Below are 16,098 nucleotides of genomic sequence, written 5' to 3'. Positions count from 1 at the left end.
ATGATATGAAGATTATGTTAACGTTATTAAGAGACAGCCACATTATAATAGTCCCAATGAATATAATTTACAAAAAAATGATTCAACTACAACTTCTACTAACACGAGTGAATTAGTACCAATTAATACTTTATATTGAAAATGAATAATATACGTTTTTTAAAAAATTAATGATTATTGTTTTATAAGAATAATAACGGAGAAAAAAATCATTTGGAGAACTCGATGCCCACCAATTTCCTGTCGGAAATGCTCGCTCCATGGAAAAAATTAAAATAAATATGGACCAAAATGAGATTGAAACATTTTTAAAAAATAGTAGTTTTAATTATTTTTAAATTTAGAAATTATGAATAATGAACAAGCACGAACAAGGATACACTCTAACAGGAAAAGATATGTCATTTATCAAAAGACAAAAATTTTATACGAAGGGATGTGACTAGCTAAATGACGTAAAATAAATATGTGGGCTCGGTTTCAATTTTTTAAACCATAATTGATTTTGACATTTTTAACACTATAAAAATAATAAATTTGTCTGATTAATTAAGTTATTTATTCAAAATAAAAAAGAAAAAAATTAGGGGCAAAAAGTCTAGTGGAAAGGGAATATTGGAATCAGCTCGACTGGAGATTGCAATGTTTTCAACGGAAACGGCTAGTTGTCGCCGCATTCCGCCGTCAGTTCCGCCCAAAAACGCGCCTTAAATTATTATTATTATTATATGAATATTATAAATACATAATCACTGAAGAACAATAAACCTCTTATCTTTGGAATTATTTTTCAATTTATAAATATCATATTTTTATTGGTAATGATTTAGAGTTTGTTTTGTTTTTTAAATTTAAATTCTATTTTATTATGTTAAAATATTTAATTAAAATTTTTAAACGGATAAAAACATTAACAAAGATTTAAAAAGAAATTTCTTTTAAATTATATGATATTATCATAAAATAATAATTAAAAAAAAAGTGAAAATATTAAACATATTCATAAATTAATTAATGAGAGTTGTTAACAAATGACCAACTGTATTTAGGTGTGAATGTGATGTTTGAGTTAGCTGTTAATTCATGGGACATGTAACTTTTTTGAACCTTTGACTTTCTTTTTTATTTAATATATTATTAAAAAAAATCTAATCTCTTTTTGTTATTGAAAACGATGTTTTATGCATCTTAATTACTTTAGACAAGGTGACGTATTCCACACGAACATGCTTTTTATTTGATTCATTAAATTTTGAATTATCTCGTACCGTGTAGTTAGGTTATGACAAGTGAAGCATAAGAATGATGGCCACGAGAAAGTCTCGCTTCTTTGCAAGTGAGTCCTTAGCCTTTATACTGTTCCTTCTGTCTTTCTTTTATGTGGGTTTCCTTGATGAGTCGATTTGGTTACACGTCTTGCTCTTACTGTTATATCGAAAATGACTTCGTGTATTGCTTGACGTAAAATAAATAGTGAGTCTATGTGATGTCCCGCATTGGTTGGAGAGGAGAACAAACTACCATTTATAAGGGTGTGGAAACCTTCCCCTAACATACGCGTTTTAAAGCCTTGAGGGAAAACCCGAAAGGGAAAGCCCAAAGAGGACAATATCTGCTAGCGGTGGATCTGGGCTGTTACAAATGATATCAGAGCCAAACACCGGACGATGTGCCAGCTTTCTCGCTGTTCCCTGAAAGGGGGTAGACACGAGGCGGTGTGCCAGTAAGAACGCTGGGCCCCAAAGGGGGATAGATTTGGGGCGGTCCCACATCGATTGGAGGAAGGAAAGAGTGTCAGCGAGGACGCTGGGCCCCGAAGAGGGGTGGATTGTGATGTCCCACATTGGTTGGGGAGGAGAATAAACCACCATTTATAAGAGTGTGGAAACCTTCCCCTAGCAGACGCGTTTTAATAAAGCCTTGAGGGGAAGCCCAAAAGGGAAACCGTGGATCTCGGCCGTTACAGTCTATTTGTTTATTTATATCTTCATTATTACTCGACATAGAACAAATCGAGTTAAATAGCTAGAACATAAATGGGTGTATATTCCTCGAGAGTTGAAATAACATCTACCAATTTTTTTTGTTATTTTGGTTCGATTCTTGATGATTCAATACTTCGAGTACTCGCCAATTTTATCTCTCGAATAGATATCGTGCAAATGTGTTAGGTTGAACCCGTCCCATCATAGACATTATCAACTTTAAGAGAAGAATTTCTGCTTGGCTTGAGAGGAATGGCTTCCTAGAATAAAGACACACTAAAGGGCTATATATATATATATATATATATATATATATTTCTTTTTTTTAAATTGTGTGGTTGAGAAAAATAACTCATGGCATTTTTAAAAATAAAATCGGAAAAAGAAAATAGGAATTTGGTGCACCAGCAAGCACTGCTCGGCTGGCAACGATCCCAAAAAAGGAAAATGCAGAGTCACGTGGGTGACGTCACCAGCTTCCAATTTATTTCATAAATTAAATTAAATAAAAAAAGCCTGTATGATACGGCACCGTTTTAGAGGCAGCATTGTATTGGGATTCGTTTTCTTTTCACCTCTATAATTTTTCTTTTTTCTTTATTTTTTTTTTCTCGGATTTTATTAAAATGTTCGGACAAGCGGTAGACAGACTGGGCCCGGATCATGGATCTGCCCGATATTTAAGCCCAGATGGTCCTTCAAAATGGGCCTATTAAGGCCCACCAAGACAATTTCTTTAGATTAAAAAGCATATCTAAAATATTTATTTATTTTTCATTTATGATTCTCTTAATATACACCTTCAAATTTTATATTATTTATTTATAGATATTCATATAACTCGATAATTTGGACCATCTGATTATTGAATTCAAACGATAAAATTAGGTTAGATTTTATTTATTTATTTATTTGAGTTGAGTTAATTTTTTTAAAATATTAAAATTTTGTTCAGTTTAAGGATTGACATTTTTTTTATTTTTCTGGTCCGACTAACTCGAAAGTATGGTCATAATTCAATCTAACTCTGCCTTACTTTTGAAAAAATTAAGAATATTTAACGTTTGTAATTAAAATTAGATGTGTTGTGAATCCGTAAATATTTGAAATAATTAAATTAATGAAATCTAAGAATATAAATATTTCTTTAGTACATGAACCTAAACTATACACATTCAATATTAAATATTGTTTAATCAACTTGTTACAAGGCATTAACATATAAATTATTATATTCTTTATTCTCCATAAAGTGCAACTACCCACTCAATTAAATATTGTAAATTTTGATTTGTGCCCTAATTCCCCCACAAGACCCAATTTAAAGACAAAATTACAGGTATATATTTCTTTTTATCCTATAAATTTATATTAGGACTCCAAAGTTGAAACCATCTTGTTCGAGCTAAAATCGAGCCAACTCAAAAGGATCAAGATACGGAGCAAAGAGGAAGCGAAACAATTGGGTCGAAACCCAATTGCATGTCCTTAGACTCGACAAGGTTGAGCCCTACCCTATGATCGACCTCTCAACGGTTGTGCGTCATGCATGCCCTCCTATAATCATAGCAATAACAAGTAAAAATGTGTCTTTGTACTAAGTTTAGGGTAGAACTCTAATACCATGTTAGAAATCGCCGATCTCTAGAATTGTATGATATTGTCTACTTCGAGTATAATATTTCATGGTTTTGCTTTAGACTTTCCCAATAAACCTTGAACCAATGGAAATGTATTTGATGTATTTTTTTATCTAAAAACCCTGATCATTCCTTAAATTAGCTAATATGGGACTCCCTCCCAACCTTTCCTAACATTCAATTCACGGTTCAAATCTTTTCTTTCAAATTGGAGCCCCAAAAAGGAAACTTAGAAGAACAGATAATCGAATGAAAAAATGAAAAAATTGAGACCCAAAATTTCCCATTTCATACGCACGGGAAACTTACATATGTGGTTTTTGCGATCAACCAAAAATGCACAAGAAATCATGCTCTCCTCTCTAATTGGCTTCCCACCTGCCAAATACCTTTTCCATTCCCGTAACCCAAATTAGCCTCCCCCATAACTATTTCCATTACATGCCATTCAACTACAAAACCGATGAATCATCATCGAAACGCCTCATCTTCTTCAATCTTTGTAATGAACCGCTTCTAATTTTGTTGGGTTTTTCAAGAATCGCTGTTTTAACATCTGGGTTTTGTGGAAAACTCGTGGGGATTTGGCAATGGAGAACGGGGAGTACTCGAAGGAATTGGATATGGCGGTTCGAGTGGTTCATTTGGCGTGTGCTCTTTGCCGTAGAGTTCAAGAGGGTTTGCTTTTGGTCGGCAATGACCTGGTTAAGGCCAAGGATGATGATTCTCCGGTGACAATTGCTGGTATTCTTTTATTGATCTTCTTCTTTTTATGTTTTTTAATGAAGTTTGTACGTTGTTCTTGATGGGTTTTTTGCTGAATGTGACCCTTGATTGTGTTTTGCTTTTGTTTATTGGTTGCAAATTTGAAGTGGGTATTGCATGTTGTATGTTCTTGTGCTTGTTTTGAATATGTAATGTATTCAATGCTTGTTGAGATCAATAAGATATAGTAGAGGCAATGCAGCCATCTGGGCTGCTTAGCCATTGTTTCGTGATTGTTCACATTGTCCAAAGAACCTGTAATTTTATTGGACTGGAAGCTATTTGAGAACTTTCTGTGCTCTGTAGTTTGTTTTTGCAGTAAATGGACATGGTTGCCTTCGAAGATCCTTCCTTCTTTTTGTTATCTTTCTTTCTTCATTCATCAACTCCTTCCTGTTATCATCTGGACGGTATATGTAACGGCCCAAGCCTGGACACGAGGCGGTGTGCTAGTAAAGACACTGGGTCCCAAAGGGGGTGGACTGAGGGGTCCCACATCAATTAGAGAAGGGATCTAGTGCCAACGAGGATGCTAGGTCCCGAAGGGGGTGGATTGTGAGATCCCACATCAGTTGGAAGGAGAACGAAACATTCTTTATGAGGGTAGGGAATCCAATTTCTAGCAGACGCGTTTTAAAAACTTTGAGGGAAGCCCCAAAAGGAAAGCCCAAAGAGGACAATATATGCTAAGGGAGGGATTGGGTTGTTACAATATATCCTTTATAAGTTGCTTATGTTCTTCCATGTTGATGTATTTTGAGGAAGATGACACACTTTACTTATGTTCTTCCATTGAAAGTGATGCCATATCTACCATGCTGTTACATGATTCTAACTAGAAAATCCCACGTGATTTGGTGATGCATTGATTCGAGCACTGTTGAGGAAAATGGAAATAGGAGAGGTTGTTGATAAATATTATATGCAGTTATGATGTATAGGAATTATGAACAGTGCAAGCTCCACAAGTTTCAATGGCGTTGGAACTTGATCGAGTATATTGGTATTATAGAAGGCTGATATTCATAGCATTAGTTGAATGCTTCTTTATTTTATGCATTTGACACTTCTTGGGTTTAAAATAATGTAATCATTCTGCAACGGCCCAAGCTCACCGCTAACAGATATTGTCCTCTTTGGGTTTTCTCTTTCGGGCTTCCTCTCAAGGTTTTTAAAACGCGCCTGCTAGGGGGAGGTTTCCACACCCTTATAAAGAAATGTTTCGTTCTCCTCCCCAACCGATGTGAGATCTCACAATCCACCTCCCTTCGGGACCTAGCATCCTCATTGGCACTCGTTCCCTTCGGGGCTCAGCGTCCTTGTTGGCACACCGCCTCGTGTCCACCCCCTTTGAAGCTCAGCCTCCTCGTTGGCATATCGCCTTATATCCGGCTCTGATACCATTTGTAACGGCCCAACCCTACTGCTAAGAGATATTGTCCTCTTTGGACTTTCCCTTTCGGGCTTCCCCTCAAGGTTTTTAAAACGCGTCTGTTAGAGGGAGGTTTCCACACCCTTATAAAGAATGCTTCGTTCTCCTCCCCAACGTGGGATCTCACATTTTCATTTAAAAACGTTTTTGTGGTATTTGACATGTAGGATTTGTTTTATAGAACAATCACTCTTTTGATCATTCAAACAAGTAGTCTATACCTTTGGATTCTACATCAAAAGAATCTGTCAAATGCTTATCTGCAGCATCAGTTTGAGTGGCTTGGTTGAGGCCTTATTTTTTACTCTGTTTATAGATTGATCCTTTGTTCCATTAATTATCTTTTCCTATGGTCGGTTACTTGATGAACAGATTGGAGTGTACAAGCAATTGTTAGCTGGATTCTTTCTGAATACTTTGGCAGTCAAAATGTATCCATTGTTGCTGAAGAAGATGTACAAACTCTTTCGAAGCCAGATTCGAGCAGTCTGTTGTCAGCTGTGGTAAAAACCGTAAACGAATGCTTAGCCGAAGCACCAAAATATGGTCTTCAAAGTCCAGCTAGAGCGCTTAAAACTTCTGAAATTCTCGAGGCTATAAGCCGGTGCAATTCAACTGGAGGCCCGACTGGAAGACATTGGGTGCTCGACCCTGTTGATGGCACGTTAGGCTTCGTCCGAGGCGATCAATATGCTGTTGCCTTGGCCTTGATTGAAAATGGTAAAGTAGTAATGGGAGTTCTGGGATGTCCTAATTATCCATTGAAGAAGGAAAGTTTTCATTATCAGTATAAGGCAGCATCACCGAAGTTAGCACAACCATGTTCTGACTCCTTGGAAAAAGGTTGTGTTATATATGCAAAGAGAAACTGCAGTGGGGCATGGATGCAGCCATTAGTCCATGGCAATAAGAAGCTTGAGTGGCCAAACTCAGCTAGCCTTATTCAGGTTTCTTCCATTGATGACCCAGCTCTTGCAACTTTCTGTGAACCTGTGGAGAAGCAGAACTCGAACCACTCGTTCACTGCTGGACTGGCTCACAGTGTAGGGCTGAGGTGCGCTTTCGATATTACGTTTTTTGTCGAGTTTATAATTTAAAGGGAATTTTTAAGCATCAAATGTTCATTGGTATGCAACAAGAAACAGCATCTTCATATTCACTTTTTTGGTTTAGAGTGTGCGATCCCACCTCGATTGGGGAGGAGAACGAAACATTCTTTATAAGGGTGTGGAAACCTCTCCCTGCAGACGCGTTTTAAAAACCTTGAGAGGAAGCCCGGAAGGGAAAGCTCAAAGAGGACAATATTTGCTAGCGGTGGGCTTGGGCTGTTACAAATGGTATCAAAGCCAGACACAAGGCGGTGTGCCAGCGAGGACGCTGAGCCCTGAAGGGGGGTGGATTTTAAGATCCCATGTCGATTGGAGAGAGAAACGAGTGCCAGCAAGGACGTTGGGCTCCAAAGGGGGGTGGATTTTGAGATCCCATATCGGTTGGAGAGAAGAACGAAACATTATTTATAAGGGTGTGGAAACCTCTCCCTAGTAGACGTGTTTTAAAATCTTTGAAAGAAAGCCCAAAGAGAACAATATCTGCTAGCGGTGGGCTTGGGTTGTTTCATAGATACTTAAAAAAAAATCAAGTTGAGAACAGATATTAGTTACAGAACAACAAGAACTTTGCCAAAACTTTGGTTATGTTAATGAATTCTTTTTATCAATGAGCACTTTTGAATGAAACTTTTGATATGTTTAAGCAGTTTATACATATTAAACTTGATGCTTCTATGCACAACATGTGGAGAGCTTTACTTCAAAATGGATTCTTATGCTTGTCACTAATCAGTTGATTCGACTCGCAACACTGCTATAATATCTAAGATGATCACAGTGGCTGTAGTAAAACTTCCCTTCATGCTTATACTTGTGTGGCAGGGAGCAGCCATTGCGAGTCTATAGCATGGTAAAGTATGCTGCCATAGCTCGAGGCGACGCCGAGATTTTTATGAAGTTTGCAAGGACCGGTTACCGGGAAAAGATATGGGACCATGCTGCTGGTGTTATCATAGTAGAAGCAGCAGGAGGTGTGGTGACTGACGCCGGAGGTCGTCCCTTGGATTTCTCGAGGGGAGTGTACTTAGAAGGTCTCGATCGGGGCATAATAGTTTGCTCGGGGCCAATCTTACATGAGAAAATCATTGGAGCAGTGTATGCCAGTTGGGATTCTTCCAGTCTATAAAACGCTTTTCCTACACATGATCCGAGTCTAACGGAGTAGCGTTCGTGATCAAAAGGGTCGTCACAGCCATTAGGTACTTATTTCTACCCAAACTGATTCATCTGATCACAATGTTATCACATATATCCATATTATACAAACTTAGTTTATATCTTTTGATGGGTTGGCTGCAATGTGATCAAATAGAACAGATCTGTTTTGATGTAATCCATGTATACCCATTTGTTTGCTTGATCTAATACACATAGAAACAAAGCAGAATGCTTTGGATATGAATCAGAAAGATTCTCATCTAAACAAACACATGTTTCTTCATTTAAAAACTTCAAACTTTTTGGAGGATCTTTCCAAACAATCATACAAGTTAAAACAAACATTATTCCTCTTGTTTTTTTCTTCCTAGCCTTATCTGCTCCATCCATTTCAACCCATACCAGAAGCCAAATATTCCGCAGCCTCATCTTGCATTTTGAATCGACCATTTTAAAACGTGTTTGCTAGTAGATGTTGTCCTTTTTGAGTTTTTCCTTTCGGGCTTCCCCTCAAGGTTTTTAAAGCGTGTTTGCTAGGGAGAGGTTTTCACACCCTTTTCAAGAATGTTTCGTTCTCATTTTCAACCAACGTGGGATCTTATAATCCACCCCCTTAGGTGCTCAGCCCAAACTCATTGGCACACCGCTTGGTGTGTGGCTCTGACACCACTTGTAACAGCCCAAGCTCACTGCTAGCAGATATTGTCCTCTTTGGATTTTTTCTTTCAAGCTTCCCCTCAAGGTTTTTAAAACACGTTTGCTATGGAGAGGTTTCTACACTCTTATAAAAGAATGTTTCGTTTCACTCTCCAACCGATGTGGGATCTCACGAAACTGTTTGGTATCAATTTAGTAGTGGCTTATTATAATCAAATGACTGCTAAGACAAGAATAATTCAAAAAAAAAAAGGGATGTGGGTAAGGTTGAAAAGTATGGTATTGGGTGTATAATCTTTTATGGGTTAGGTAGATCTAGTTGGTGTAGGGAAAATTTTAATGGCTTTGTTGACTTAGTTAGCTGCAAAACCCACTGATAGAACATGGATTTGCTCCTTATCTGCACTTTAAACTTTGTCAAATTTATAGTCCTTTCGTAGTAATATTCATCTTAGTTCATAGTTTTGAACTGCTGCACTATGGGCCTACTCACTCGTTTCTGCATTTAATAAGAGGCTTTTTTTTTTTAATTATTATTCTTGTTGGTTGAAAGATGGTATTTTTCTTCATGGATTGATTTGACTTGTTTTTTTATTTGAATATATAAAGTTTGTTTGGACGAGACAAATTCCTTATCGTTTTATGGTTCGATACTTTATTCGGATAATTGTACGGTCCTTTTTTGGGAATAAATAAAAAGGAATGATATTGCCATAGACATGGTACGTAGATATTTATTAGGGATATTCATATGACTCGATAATCCGTCTAACCTAAACTATTCAATTCAAACCACAGAAATCGAGTTGGGTTGGATTTTTCTTTTTTGGTTTGAGCTGGGTTCAATTTTTTTGAAAATCGAAAATTTGGTTCAGTTTGTGTATTAACTTTTTTTTTTTATTGGGTCAACTGACTAACCTGAAAATGGGTTACAAATGATTGATATTTAAATTTTATGAGATTTTAGTTATTGACGTAAATTTGACCATTCAACTCAACCCAACTTTCTTGGTAAATTTTGCTCTGAATTGTTTGAGTCGTCAATTTAAAAAACTAAAAAAATTTGAAGTTAATTCAAAAGATCGAAGTTAATTCAAAAGATCTTTTCAACTCAACTCGGTGTACTTCTAATATTGATTAAATCATTAAAAATTTAATAAATATTATTATTTTTCATCCTAGTTTATAAAATTTGAAGTTTTTAAGAGTGGATGGGTGGGAGCATAGCCCAAACAAGTAATAATGATTATTTAACTTAACTTTAAAAATTTGAAGTTTTTAAATATTTTTTAGTTTTTTTTTTTTTAACATTTTAAAAGTTCAAGGATATATTTGAAACAAAAAGATCGATGGTTTCAATCTAAAACAAATCGTAATTCATAATTCATAATTAATATGCAAATATCATATTTGAATTTGAATTTCTTATCGCAAAAGCGATGAACTAGAAAAAGAATATCAAAACCGTTTATATCTATAACTCTACTCGTTAGTAAAAAAGGAAAATTTTTAATTTACAAAATTCTTCATTCTTAGGTACATTATGCAAATTCGATATTAGCTACAAATAAATATAACTTAGTCCCAACGCTCACGCAAACTACCAAATTTTGATCTAATTCATAAAGTTTAGTATAAAAATATATATAAAGTTTGAAAATTTTATTAAAATTCAAGCTTATTATTATTATTATTATTATTATTATTATTATTAGGAGGATCAAAGTTTAATTTAAAATTTAAAGTTTAAGAAAAAAAAAAAAAAAAGACGTGGGGAGTCGGTGTTTTTTTAATGGGTCCACGAAAGGATAGAACCGGAAGGATCCGGTTGGTCGCTTTCCCGAATTTTGCGGGCCCACTTTCTTTCTCTTTGCTTTGACCAATGCTACTAACACTGGGACCCACACGTTGTTCGTGTAAACAAATACTTTTTATTCTTTCAACCTCCCTGCTGTATTCCATTTCTTTTTTTCTTTTTTCTTTTTTAAACTATAAATCACCTCATTTTTTAAATTTTAATTTATATTTTAAATTTTATATTCCAGAACCCGACCAATCTAATTATTAAGTCAATGTAACTAACTTGAAAATAAGGTTACAATCCTATCCAACCATACCATGTTTTTTAAGATTATTACGAATATTAAGAATATCTGACTTTTATTATTGATGTCAGTGATATGTCGTAACTTGTGGAGGTCAAAATAATTTAAGAAAAAATAACCCAACAAAAATCCTGTCGAAAAACTATATTGAGTTGCTCAAGTCACCAATCTAGCCAATCGAAAATTTTAGGTTAGTGTACAAGATTTTCTAACCCGACTCAATCCAACTCGTGTAGACTCGCATCTAATATTTAGCCTGTCTTCTTTGACTTATTCAATATTTTTTTTTATATATATATTTAATAGCCCATTACACAAAAATTTGAAAGCTCAGGTATTATATGGTATGTAATATATCAGTTGATTTTAAAAAATAAAATATTCATGAATACAAATATTAGATAAGTTCAATTAAATTTATTTTATTTGTGGGAAACACTTTAGTTACCATTTAAATAGAAAATGTGCCAGTAATTAATAGCTTGATACAGTTAATTTGTAGTAAAGTTTGAGAAAATCATAAAGATTAGTTATAATTAAACTAACCAAATTTTAATTTACATTTTTTTTTTGTAAACTTATAATTATATCAATTTAACCTCTCGTTTTAAATAATATAATTTTTACCCAATATAAACAAGTTTTTTTTTTTATAAATATAATATTAAATTATTTTTTTTTTGGTTATATTAATGATCGAACTTCTTAAAATAAAATAAAAATGAATCGATTTAATTTCACACCATTGATTAAATTTTAAAGTTTAAAATGATTTTGATTTGATTGATTAAGTAACTTGGTTAACCGTTACAAATGGAATGGACAGTTCTACCCTCGATGGAATAGAGATATTCTTTAAATGGCAACAAAAATAATAATTAACATATTTGACATAATTTTTTAACCATTTCAAAATTGAAATTAAACGTTTAGTATAACATAGAAACAAAAAATAAAACACGAAGACGTTATTTTGATTGAAAAACAAGTAGAAAAACGTTTTATTTGGAGCTCTCGAACAAAAAGTTCAAAATTAAAAGATTCAAGTAGAAGCTAAACTCGAGACCCAGTGACTAAAAGTAACATTCATGGTTGTTGATAAAAAGAACGACATGAATAATCGGTGGAGCAATGAAATTACGAAAATAACCCTGAAAACTAAGTGAGGGGTATAATGGTGAAAAGGATTGCTTAAAGAAGCAAAAAAACAAAAGAAAAAGAAACATTTGACTTAGAGAATGATGACAAAGGAGTAATAAGGTAAGGCATGCAAATGAAATTAGAGTTAAAAATTATTTAAATAACCAATAAATTAAATAAATAATAATAATAATAATAATAAAAACTCCACTCCATGGGTCCCACCCCATGATTTGCGCTCAAACCCTACCTTTTCATCAATTTTGTAAATATTATTTAACCGAGGTAAAATTTCTATCGATTGAAGAGGGAAATGAAACATTTTGTTATAAAGGTATGGTATTTAAATAAACGTAGTATTTATTTACTATTTTAAATATAATTAATTAAGACATATTCATTCGATTAAAACTCGTCAGGTTAAATGAAATATAAAAATATTGAAATAAGGTTTTAATTCTATATTTTAATATTTAACCATTTATATTTATTCTAATTTTAGGTTTCTTAAATTATTATTTGAGTGAATTTTGTAGGTATGAAATCCAAGTCCTAAAAATGCAGCTATTTTATTTATTTACCTAATGAACAAAATGTCCACGTTGGCGCAAATTAATTTAAGATTTTATTACATAAAATATTAAATAAGGTATTTCAAATTATTATTATTATTATTTTTAAACGAATTAAAACAATCAAAATAAAGTCTAATTGTCAAGACTTAATAATTATTATTTTTAAAACATCATACCTAATTAAATTTGAAAAAAGAGTAAAAAGAAAAAAAATCATTGTTGGATTGTTTTTTTTTTCTTTTCAAAATCTTGTAATCTAAGTAATTATGTGCATTATTTGTGTTGTACAATGAAATTGATTTGATATCTCAAATTTCATTACATTAATTTTATTATAATTTTTTTAAAATTAAACAAGTTTTAGTTTTATGCGTGTAATGGTCAAAGCTTACCGCTAGCAAATATTGTCTTATTTGACTTTTCCTAAAAATAAAATGTTTACTATGAGAAGTCTGTGCACCATTCTAACTGATACAGGATCTCGCGGCCCAATGTCCTAGGTAACACCTTACAACTCCAAATCCACTGTTAGTAGATATTGTCTACTTTAGTCTGTTATATATAACTGTCAGTCTCATAATTTTAAAATACATATATTAAAAAGAGATTTTCACACGTTTAAACAAAAAAAAAAATAAATAAATAAAAAAAGAGATAAGTATTAGATTATTATATGAATTATTCATTTTTTTTTCTTTTTTTAAAGGTTGGTTGGAGAACAATTTACAAAAATTAAAAAAAAAAAAAAACAAATTGACTTAATAGAAAAAACAAATACCAAAATTTGCGAGCCGTCCGATCAGAATTGTTTTACATTAAAATTCGAACCGAAATTTACATTTTTTAAAAATTTTAATTAATTTTGTCCCCATGCACCAACAAACTCCTTCAGTTTCCAAATTTAAATTCCCCTCTCACCGGCTAAGCCAGTCACCAGTCACCCTCACCACTTTAAGACTCATCTCACTCCCAAACTGCGCACATCCCAAAATCCCCCCCTCCTTCCTCTGCCCTTTTCTTTCTTCAACCCATTTTCTTACTTTAACCCAAAACCGCGTCGATTTCTTCTTCCCCGCTTGATTCTATGCTGCTCTTCAATTCTTCCATTTTCTGATTGATATGATATGGTATGATCTGATCTGATCTGAGGAAATTTAGGGTTTCTGAAATGCGGTTTTCGAATCCAGAATTCTGAATCCTGTTCTAGGTCGATTTTGTTTTTGGTGAGTTTTGGAGGAAAAAATGGGTAAAATGATGAACAGTTCGAGTAGAGATTGGACTCAGATCTATGCGATCTATGGAGTGGATCAATGGCAGACTATAATGTTTCTTCTTCTTCATGCTGTTTTCTTCACTGCTCTTTCCATTTTTTACCTCTCTTACTTCGAATCCATCTGTTCTTTCTTCGAGTTTCTCTTCTCCGGCGGTTCCGCTCGTTTCGCCGCCGGATTCACCGGCTGCGTCACCGCTATCTCCGCCTTCTGCCTCTTCTTCGCCGCCGCTAACATGATATACTCCTCTCTCCCTCTCCACTACGAAATGGCACTCCGGATGGTGAACGCTGTTGCCGATTGGTCAACCGTGAAGCACGCCCTGGACCTCGGCTGCGGCCGCGGCATTCTCCTCAACGCCGTCGCCACTCAACTAAAAAAGGTAAAAAATTAATTACCGCTCGACTCAAAAGTTAGTTGTATAGACAGTTTAGGGTGAATTTAATGTTGCCTATTTAATTTTCTATTAACTCCCTTTTATTTATGAGTTTTCAAATGAAATCAAGAGAAAAATATAAGATTATGGATATTAATGTGACACAAAATAAAATAATAGATATTTCTTCTGATATTATATTAAATTCAAAACCTTAATATAATGGAAATTCCGATTTAATATTCTTACCAGGCGGGAAGTTCGGGTCGGGTCGTGGGTTTGGACCGAAGCAAACGGACGACACTCTCCACCCTCCGAACGGCGAAGATGGAGGGCGTCGGAGAGTACGTCACGTGCCGGGAGGGTGATGTGAGGCGGCTGCCGTTCGGGGACAACTACTTCGACGTGGTGGTTTCCGGTGTGTTCGTGCACACAGTCGGGAAGGAGCACGGGCCGCGCACGGCGGAGGCGGCGGCAGAGCGGATGCGAGTGGTCGGAGAATTGGTGAGGGTGTTGAAGCCAGGTGGGACCGGGGTGGTGTGGGACCTACTGCACGTTCCAGAGTACGTGCGGAGGTTGCAAGAATTGAAGATGGAAGATATAAGCGTCTCAGAGGGTGTAACGGCGTTTATGGTCAGCAGCCACATTGTATCATTTACCAAGCCACGTCATCACTTTGTGGGGTCTGGAGAGGTCCGGTTGGACTGGAGATGCTGACGTGGCAGCGACTTATTGCCCATGTCAGCTTTTGTTAATTAGAGTTTTAATTATAAAAAAAAAATAATAATGAAATAGGATGCAGTAATTTGGGTAGGCGAAGCAGACCCAGATGGTTCAATGAATATATATATATATACATTGAAATAAAATTTAATTATATGATTTTTTTTATTTTCCATGGAGTTTTTAACAGTTTTTTTTAATAAAAATTAAATTGTTACAAATTGACTGAATTATTAAATTAAATCGTTTTGGGTATTGATATTTAAGAGAAAAAAAAAAGGGTGAAGTAAATGGTGAATTAAACACAACTAAAATGTAAAGCATAAATAAAGAAAATAATAAATAGGAAGGGAATATAGGTGGAAAGAAGTTGATATTTATAGAAATAAATAAATAAATAAATAAATAAATAAATTTATTTATTTATTTATAATAAATGTGGGGGAGAGTTGGGGGGATATTGTAAAATCACTATCCTATAATTTTAATGGGGAAATATATATTGGTGGGAAATGAGTGGGGCCATTTAATTCAATTTCCATCCATATATTATTATTGATTTTCTTCCTTTTTTTTTTAATAATAAAAATAATAAGTGAAGATAATACGAAATTTTTTTTTTTATTTCCATATGAGAATAATAAATTTAGGAATTATAAGGGAAATTTCTAAGAATTGGTGCATGTAAATTTTTAAACACAAAGGTTTAATATACATTTTTACTATTTAAAAAAAATAATATTGTATTTTCATTTTTAGTTTTGATATTTTTTTTAATTGGAAAGATAGATAAATAACATTAAATTACAAATTTAGTCGTTGAATTTTTATTATCTAATAAATTTTTAAATTTGAAACAAAAACATTAAATATAATAAGGAAATATTAGCATAAAAATAAAATTAAAAGTTTAGAATTTTATTAAATATTGTCTAAATTTCACCCACTTACCAAAAATAAAATTAATTAAATTTATTGGACACATTTTTTTATTTTAAAATTTAGAAAGATAATATTTTGAGTAGGTAACTTTATTCTTGTTTTCGTTTTCTCTTCGAAAATGGAAGGGAACATAATGATCCGTTCAAATTTGGATTTTATGATTTTTGAATAAAAATGTTAATTATAACACTATGATTTAAATCAAGACATGAAATCTATG

The 16,098-nt window shown here is 33.8% G+C and overlaps 2 protein-coding genes across 2 annotated transcripts; both read left to right on the top strand.

Annotated features, from left to right (window-relative positions):
- Window positions 1-3,966: 3,966 nt before the first annotated feature.
- LOC111787795 (PAP-specific phosphatase HAL2-like) lies at window positions 3,967-8,333 on the top strand. Its single transcript, XM_023667848.1, has 3 exons — window positions 3,967-4,369; window positions 6,195-6,876; window positions 7,754-8,333. The coding sequence occupies exons 1-3, from the start codon at window positions 4,216-4,218 to the stop codon at window positions 8,055-8,057; spliced, it is 1,140 nt and encodes a 379-aa protein (XP_023523616.1). The 5' UTR covers window positions 3,967-4,215; the 3' UTR covers window positions 8,058-8,333.
- A 5,199-nt stretch (window positions 8,334-13,532) lies between these two features.
- LOC111788810 lies at window positions 13,533-15,104 on the top strand. The gene is made up of 2 exons (XM_023669328.1): window positions 13,533-14,219; window positions 14,466-15,104. Exons 1-2 carry the CDS (start codon window positions 13,809-13,811, stop codon window positions 14,928-14,930), a joined length of 876 nt encoding a protein of 291 aa, XP_023525096.1. The 5' UTR covers window positions 13,533-13,808; the 3' UTR covers window positions 14,931-15,104.
- The last annotated feature ends 994 nt before the right edge of the window (window positions 15,105-16,098 follow it).

Source organism: Cucurbita pepo, chromosome LG02 (assembly GCF_002806865.2).
Source record: "Cucurbita pepo subsp. pepo cultivar mu-cu-16 chromosome LG02, ASM280686v2, whole genome shotgun sequence".
In the NCBI taxonomy this organism is placed as follows: domain Eukaryota; kingdom Viridiplantae; phylum Streptophyta; class Magnoliopsida; order Cucurbitales; family Cucurbitaceae; genus Cucurbita; species Cucurbita pepo.
The sequence above is the reverse complement of the archived record's forward strand: the minus strand, read 5'-3'. Positions and strand labels throughout refer to the sequence as shown.

Excerpts from the sequence above, each read along its gene's own strand:
- LOC111787795 (XM_023667848.1), top strand. The coding sequence starts at position 4,216 with ATGGAGAACGGGGAGTACTCGAAGGAATTGGATATGGCGGTTCGAGTG. Across the intron at positions 4,370-6,194 it reads TTCTCCGGTGACAATTGCTG|ATTGGAGTGTACAAGCAATT; the intron begins GTATTCTTTTAT and ends CTTGATGAACAG. Across the intron at positions 6,877-7,753 it reads GCTCACAGTGTAGGGCTGAG|GGAGCAGCCATTGCGAGTCT; the intron begins GTGCGCTTTCGA and ends CTTGTGTGGCAG.
- LOC111788810 (XM_023669328.1), top strand. The coding sequence starts at position 13,809 with ATGGGTAAAATGATGAACAGTTCGAGTAGAGATTGGACTCAGATCTAT. Across the intron at positions 14,220-14,465 it reads TCGCCACTCAACTAAAAAAG|GCGGGAAGTTCGGGTCGGGT; the intron begins GTAAAAAATTAA and ends TATTCTTACCAG.